This window comes from Lipotes vexillifer, unplaced genomic scaffold (genome assembly GCF_000442215.2).
Source record: "Lipotes vexillifer unplaced genomic scaffold, Lipotes_vexillifer_v1.1 scaffold382, whole genome shotgun sequence".
Taxonomy (NCBI): domain Eukaryota; kingdom Metazoa; phylum Chordata; class Mammalia; order Artiodactyla; family Lipotidae; genus Lipotes; species Lipotes vexillifer.
The window spans coordinates 10,500,082-10,508,160 of NW_006780611.1; the positions used below are offsets into that span (position 1 = coordinate 10,500,082).

An 8,079-nucleotide genomic window follows, 5' to 3' on the forward strand; every position below is an offset into this window, starting at 1 on the left:
GGTCCTCCAGGGGGGGGGGGTTGGGGGGAGGGGTCCCCCTTTCCCTCTTACAACTTCCTGGGCCCAGCATGGCCCAGTGGACATTTACTGGATGTCTACTGACCCAGGTAGCTTCACCTCAGACTTCCAGCTTCGGCTCCAGCCCTGACTGGGGACGCACTGGCCCGCCCTGAGGAGTGGTTCCAAGTCTGACAGCTCCCCTGGGAGCTCGAGGACGGGGACCTTTCAGTCCTGGTGCCCACTGTCTCACCAAAGCCCAGCACAAGTCCTGGATCATAAATAGTATCTACTGAATGAACACGGAGCCGGGATGTGACCCAGACCCTGATGCACCGAGGAGGGAGCTGTGAAAGGGCCAGTCCCCCCTTCCAGGCCCTCTGGCAGGCTGGAGGTCCCGCAGCAGCCCTCACCTTCACCTCCTGAATCATCTTGGCCACCTCCACCTTAGTTTTTCCTTTGATTGACCTGCCATTGACCCCGGTGATCTCATCGCCAGCTGCCACGGTGCCATCCAGCGCGGCTGGGGTGTTGTCAAACACCTGTAGGTGCATAAGGGAGGGTGGGTGAGGGAGAAAAGGAAAGCTGGGAAGAAACCTGGTAGGGGACAGTCATTCCCTCCACCCCAACCGGCACCCAGCTCTGTCCTGGTCTCTGCCCTCTATCCCTTAAGTGGTGCTGGAGAAGGGCAAGGGGAGAAAGCACCCTAACAGCCAGAAACGAGTGACCCACATTCTTGGGGGAGGGGAAGGGGGAACTGGAGGTAAATGCGACTGATGAGACTTTCCTCTTCTGGTATCAAATACACAAAACCTTACACAATTACAGGAGTGTTTGCTCCTCCCAAGTCATTTCTTGAGATTTTTTTCCAACAACACTGCACTGAGCTAACTCGGAGCCCCAAGGCACCACTTATCCGTTCCTGCACTTCATCTCTGTCTCCAAGGAGCAAGGGCCCCGCCACACGTGTGAGCCCCTTCTCCCAAGATGACCCCTAACACAGGGTCTGCACTCACTGGCTGAGTGCAGCTGAATGTGTCTGTTAAAGGACAGATGTATGGGGGACGCTTGGGGCGAGGGGTGAGCAGGCTACACAAGTGTATGCAGAGATGGACCCAAGAATACAAAAGTCACATCAGGCAAAAACCACTAGGAAAGACGCCAAAATTATTAGCTGTCTCCCCTACACCTTATCTTTAGTTTCCAAGTTTCCTATGCAAAGCACGTAGAAAGAATATTTCATGATGTTTCATATATGTTAATATTATAAGAAAAAAATAAAATAGTTAAGACAAACGTTTCTTTCTGCTACCTTCCAGAATCACAATAAAAACATCATTAATTATTTGAAAAAGAGTGGTAAAGGAGATCACAACAATAAAAGATATATAGCCATTTCTGGAAGATGGAACAGCGGGGATCCAAGGGCCTGCAGAGGGGGTTGATGAAAGAAAGCTAGTCTTTGCTGGAAACTGCCAGCAGGCCAGGAAACAGACCTCTGGAAACATCCTTAGGTGGGTGGAAGGCAAGGTAGAAAGCAGGGGGACAGACTCAACTCCAGGCTCCCTCCCCACGCACACAACCCTCCACGACCCCTTCTCTGGGGAACACGACCCCTTCTCTGGGGAACACGGAGGACACGGGAACGCCACGGCCCCAGCGCCGGCCACTGGCCTCCCTGCCCACATCCTGCTGGAGCTTCAGCAGCGGACGTTTCCCAGACTGTCGCGGGTTTTGGCAGACAATCCACACTGAAGCCTCTGGGCCCCCCGAAGCAGCCGCAGGGATTAAGGCGGGGGGGGGGGCGGAAGGCAGGCAGGGACCAGCATTTCTAGAGTCTTAAGGCAGTGCCATCTGGTACAGCAGGAGAGCACGTGGATGCTTTGGAGCCTGTCAGATCTGCTTTCTAACTTGGCCTCTACCACTTAGCCAGCTAGGGACCTGGGCCAGGAGCCTGGGTCTGCTCACCTATAAAACCACACGAGGGCTTCCCTGGTGGCGCAGTGGTTAAGAATCCCCCTGCCGATGCAGGGCACACGGGTTCGAGCCCTGGTCCGGGAAGATCCCACATGCCGTGGAGCAACTAAGCCCGTGCGCCACAACTACTGAGCCCATGTGCCACAACTACTGAAGCCGGTGAGCCTAGAGCCCGTGCTCCACAAAAGAGAAGCCACCGCAGTGAGAGGCCTGTGCACCACAAGGAAGAGTAGCCCCCGCTCGCTGCAACTACAGAAAAGCCCATGCGCAGCAGCGAAGACCAAACAGAGCCAAAATTAATAAGTAAATAAATAAATTTATTTTAAAAATAATAATAATAATAAACTATACGGGAGGATGTGCGGAGGTCATATGCAAACACTATGCCATTTTTAAAAAAAGACAAAAAAACAGCATGTTACTATGCTCCGAGCTCTCTGAGGGCGGGGTCTCTGTTTTCTTGCTTTCTTATCTCTAGTGGCTACGAAAGAGCCTGGCCAGGCCTTCAGAAAATATTTCCCAAACATAATATCTGTTGTACTGATACCGATTTAACCAAAATTGACACGATAACTATGTTGAGAAGACAGAGTAAGAAGAAACAGGTTTTGGAAGAAAGCTAAATTTTTAGCTCCTAGACTGAGAGAAGCTGACAGATGTTTATAAGCAATAGACCAAAAAATAACAGGATAAACATCTTACTGAGAAAAATGGGACCTCATACCTGAATCAACAGCTAAAAGGGTGGGAAGCGGTGTTGCTTCTGGGATTGGGGTGGGGGAAGTGTGGTGAGAAGGCGACGAGCAGAGGGGATTGCTTATTTGACACTAGCCTTTTAGTACTCTTGACTTGTTCAAAGCAAGTCAGATAGCCTTTGATTAAAAATAAAATTGACTGGGCTTCCCTGGTGGCGCAGTGGTTGAGAATCCGCCTGCTGATGCAGGGGACACAGGTTCATGCCCCAGTCCGGGAAGATCCCACATGCTGCAGAGCGGCTGGGCCTGTGAGCCATGGCTGCTGAGCCTGTGTGTCCGGAGCCTGTGCTCCGCAACAGGAGAGGCCACAACAGTGAGAGGCCCGTGTACTGCAAAAAATAAAAAAATAAAAAAATAAAAAAAACTGACTTTTGAGAAAAATCAATTCTATTATTTTATAATCACAGTTCATATTAAGAACAAACCTGGCCCCCCACAGGTGGTGAGGGGGAGGTGGCAGGGGAGGCTGAGCAGGGAGATGGCAAGGAGGCCAGGCCTGGGGGAGGCCTCCCTAACACCTCCTGGGCCAGAGGAGGCCAAAGTGCTCGTAAAGGCCACACCCTAAGCAGGCAAGACCAGATCCAGGGAATCTCCATCTTCTAGGCCTTAGAAGTGACTCTTTTGCAAGATCCTCAGAGAAACTGCAGTTTCCCATCTGCCACCAATGGCTACATAGCTGAGAAGGTTAAAACATAGCTGGAATCCAGATCAAGTTTATGTCTGAGAGGGGCCAGCTTCCTTCCAACGGTACAGAAAGATCACTGACTCTGACCAGCCACATACTAAACGAGGCCTGTCCCCACTCCTGCGTCACAGCTGACAGAATATCACCATGGCAGCCCTTCTTATAAGGACCACAGAATTGTTTAGTATCGCTGGCAGATCATCTGGGAAAGTGAACTGTCATAAAAGTAGTAGCAGCTGCTATCGAGGGAGTGCTGCTTAAGGGCCGGACATTGTGTGATGTCATTTTAATCTTCACAACAACCCAAAGATGCCCAGATCTACATATTTTATGTCCCCATTTTCCAGGTGAGGAAACTGAGGCCCAGAGAGCTTAAGTAACTAGTTAATAAGCAGGGAAGCTTGCACTTGGACTCAGGCCATTATTATTTCATAGTCTTTTAGTCTTTCCATTATGCTTCACTTGTGTTAGTACCAAAGGCTGATAATTTTATTGATTCACTGATGACATTTTTATTGAAGGTCCGCTATTTGCCAAGCATTGTACAAGGTGTTGACTGCAGTGAAAAAGCAAACTGGGATCCTGCCCTCATAGTGCAAAGAGTCTGGAAAAGAAGTTAGATACAGAACTAATGAGCAAATCCATGAGTACAGATGGTGATAAGTGCTGAGAAGGAAAAGAACAGACTGAAATGATAGAGAAAAACAAGGGTGGACCTACTGACAGTGGGTGTTTGGGGAAGCCCCTCTGAAGAGAATGAGGAGTCAGCTGTGCAGAGTGGAGAAATGAACCTTTGTCACGCCCAAGTAGGGAGGTGGCTCGCCCCCTCCAGCACCTCCCTTCCACCTCCAAAGCACTCAATACCTGGACAATATACAGGCAGGGACAGTACTGGGCTCCTCCTCCAATGCTGATCCCAATCAGGTTCTGAGCATCCTTCTGCAAGGTCACCTTCCCAGGTACAGTAGGGATTCCGCTGAAGAGAGAAGCACGTGCAGCTGAGTCCCCTGGAGAAAGGATGACTGGAGGGGACGGGGACAGACAAGCCTTCTACAGCTCCCAAGAGCCTCCAAGTGCTGCATAGCCTTTTCTCTTTCACACTTGGCCAAAAAGACAGCATTTTGTGCTGGAACGTCACAGAGCTTTTAGAGCCATGCTGATGGGGGATCAAATCCCAATTCAGCCATTTATCAGCTGTGGGACTTGGGTAAGTAAGTCACCCTCTCTGCATCTCAGTTTCCTCATCCACAAAATGGTATGGATAAAAAATGGCCACTTTACCAAAGTTCTTGGAAGAAAGTACATGGAAGGCACTTAACACCAGAGCAGGCACTCCGTAAAAATACGTCCCCCTTCCCTTTCCTTCATTCTCTCTCTAAGATTTGAGTCAGACCCTATCCTTGTCACCTTCTCAGGCACATATGGAACATAACAGCCACCTCCTCCAGGAAGCCTTCTCCTGTTAAACTATCCATCACCCATCTGTCAATTGCTGTACTCAATTACCTCTCAGTTTTCACTATACATTAGCACTTATTTATGTTTTGTGGTAAATATTCTCACTTATTCACTTGACAAACATTTGCTAACAACCTATTGATGCCGAGCACCATACTAAGTGCTGAGGACACAGAAAGGCATTGGACCCAGTCCTTGCTCTGCGGGAGAATATATTCTATTAAGGAAACTAACTTAATTTTTGAAAATGTGCCCCTCTGATCATCTACGCTGGGGAGGAAAGTACGTTTATGATATTCCTGTTCATCCTTCAAAATGTGGCTCAACTGTCACCTCCTCTATGAAGCCTTCTCTGAACACCCCAGCAGAGGGACTGCTTGGCCTGCTCGGTTCTCCTCGTAGCCAGGTCATTCTCCATTAGCACCCTTATGGCCCTGAACTGTATTTATCCATCAATGTGTCCACAGCCCCCTACAGATGGTGAGCTCCTGGAAGGGCAGGATTCATTTCTGCTACAGTACGAGACCTAATCTGCTGAGAAGCAAGGGTCTGTGGAACTGGTAAGTCCAGGCACCTGAGAGACCTGGGGCTCCTGCATTAGTGGGACTTGGGGGTAACAACATACTCACAGTTTATCCTCCTCGATGTCATAATCCAAGTCTGCAAACATGGTTCCGAGAGTTTCAGTGGGCTGGCTAACTGCCCAGCTCGGCAGGGGAATGGGGAACTAGATCCGGGAAAGAAAAGAGCGCAGGGCTTAGGGAACCAGTGCCTAAATGCCAACCCCAACCCCGGCGATCTGGGAGAGCCGGGCCCTCCGCCTCCCCTCCGGACGTTGATGGTAGTCCCCGAGGTGGGGGGTGGGTAGGTGATTCTTACTAGGTACAGGGGGGACTCCAGGCCAGGTCGGGGCCTCGGATTCCAGAGCCCGGCCCACGGGTCTCCAGGCCCTTGGGGGCTCGCCTCTGTCGCTCACCGGAAGCGTCAGTACCACAGCCGGGTCCGGGCCAGGCTGGCACCTGAATCCACCTGCCGTTCCACCTGTCGGCGGCCGCGACTGTCGCGTCACTTCCGGGGGGACGCGGAAGTCCCGTCTTCCCGCACTGGGTATTTGCCTGGGTCCCTACAGGCAACCCTTCCCTCCCTACCTCCCTGGGTTCCCAGAACGAGGAAAGAGAACAAGTATTGACGGAAGGTCCCCTTTAGCATGAAAAAGCGGAAAGAGAGGAAACGTCCGGGCAGGCCGACGGCGCTCAACCCCGCCCCTTGCCCTGTGGCCGCCGCCATCTTGGTAAGGTCAGGGTTCTTCCCAGCTTCCTCAGCGGGACGCCTGGAGACCAAGCCGCCTGGCTGGTTGCCGTGGCAACGGAAGCATCCTTAGGCGGGGAGACCTCCAGAGAAGTTCAGTGGACTACAAACCCCGACACTTTCCCTTTCACATTTTCAGCACCCCGTCCTAGGGTGCCGTCACTCCTCTACTAGAATGACAGTGTCCGAGCTGGAAGGGTACTTCGAGATGCCAGCCTAATAGGAGTTTTGCAGGCCAGGAAACTAAGGGCCAGAGAGGGGAAGAGAGTCCAGAGCCGCTCACAGTTAATATAAGATCCAGATCTCGACCCTGAGACTCCTGCCACCTAGTTCAGTGCCCGTCTTAACACCTGCACGCCTGTGGTCAGTGGCTCTGCTATTGACAGATTGGATTCCCTTCCCTTTCCTTTACGAGCCTCCTTTCTCCAAATGCAAACTAAGAGCACTGAGGCAGATGCTTTCTGTGATATTTAGTGAAAGACTCCTCACATCCCCGCTCCTTCCTTAGTCTTGAGCAGCTCCCCTGGGGTCCCCTTGAGAGTAACAGCTCCTGTGTACTTGAGGTTCAGGGAACGCCATCAGTGCTTCCCAGCCGAAGGGTCCAAATCTCATCTCCCCAACAACCTCTGCTGCCACTGGTATTGTGTAAAGTAAGTTCCCCGGAGAGGGTTGGTACTCCCAGAGACCCAGCGCTGGCATCTGCCTCATCCAGGCAGCATGGGCCCAGGCCCGTCCAGCTTCCTCCCAGGGGCAGCAGAGGAGGGAGAAATGCAGAAGGATGATTATCCACATATCCCATGGCCTGATTGGAGCTGCACGCCACCCCCTCCTTAGGGAACTATCTGAGTTTCAGCAGTTGTGCAGAACGCCACAACAGCGACGACTTTCCCATGTACCCACTGCTCCGCTGTTCAGATCACTTTCACAGGATTTCAAAGTTCACCTTGACCCTGTGAGAGAAGAACAAGTATTGTCAGCCACATTGTGCAGGTAAAGGAAACTGAGGCTCAGAGAGGCACTTCCCCTTGTCTCCCAGGTGGTCAGCGGCAGAGCTAGGACTGGGACCTCCAAGCCCTGTTTGCAGGCCAGAATTTCGACTCTAAAAAATCAGCAGTCTCCAAACCCAGATAATTTAACATGGACTGTGGTTCTTCCACCTCACAGTCGCCCTAGATCAAGCCCAGATGCTGCCATCTTGTAGCTGGGGGATTTGGGGCAAGTCACTACCTGACTCTGAGCTTCCGATATCTGTAGACTGGGGAAAATGACTCTCCCAAAGATCAAGATAAAAAGGAGAAACAAGTATGAGTGCTTTGTAAACAATTCACATGACACAGCTGTCCCTCAAGCCTCCTGACCACCCCCCACCCAGCCCACTCCAGTCCCTCTCCCCAGGTGAGGGCAAGATGCCCAGCCTCCTCTTTTCTTCCTTGTTCTCCCCATCTCCCAGGCCCAGCTCTAATCCACCTCTCGCAGGCAGAAATAGTGTTGCTATGCACATAGGGGTACATGTATCTTTTTGGATTATAGTTTTGTCTGGATACATGCCCTGGAGTGGGATTGCTGGATCATATGGTAATTCTATTTTTAGTTTTCTGAGGAACCTCCAGACTGTTCTCCATAGTGGCTGCACCTACTTACATTCCCACCAAGAGTGCAGGAGAGTTCCCTTTACTCCACACCCTCTCCAGCATTTGTTATTTGTAGACTTTTTAATGACATCAGAGGTTTTTATTGTCATTCCTCATTATAATCATTTTGCCCACCTACTTCAGAGGGCAGGGCTGATGGCACACTTCGAGGGCCTTAGGATGCTCGGGCCCCTGCTTCAGACTTGCCTGGGAGGTATCTCACATGTAGGCTTCTGGGCTCTATCTTGGACCTATTGGATCAGAGTCT

The 8,079-nt window shown here is 51.2% G+C and overlaps 1 protein-coding gene across 3 annotated transcripts in view; it reads right to left on the minus strand.

The window, feature by feature from the left end:
- Positions 1 to 6,078, minus strand: part of PICK1 (protein interacting with PRKCA 1) — an 18,050-nt gene extending 11,972 nt beyond the window's left edge. The window contains exons 1-4 of one of the 3 annotated variants that reach the window (XM_007454033.1): positions 5,902 to 6,078; positions 5,502 to 5,599; positions 4,279 to 4,390; positions 411 to 539 (exon numbers count right to left, since the gene is read on the minus strand). In XM_007454033.1, coding sequence (XP_007454095.1) covers positions 411 to 539; positions 4,279 to 4,390; positions 5,502 to 5,542 — 282 coding nt within the window. In that variant the 5' untranslated portion in view covers positions 5,543 to 5,599; positions 5,902 to 6,078. Of the gene's footprint in view, positions 1 to 410; positions 540 to 4,278; positions 4,391 to 5,501; positions 5,600 to 5,751 lie in introns of all 3 variants that reach the window. The other 2 variants (XM_007454032.1, XM_007454031.1) reach the window with 2 other exon arrangements.
- Positions 6,079 to 8,079: the final 2,001 nt, after the last annotated feature.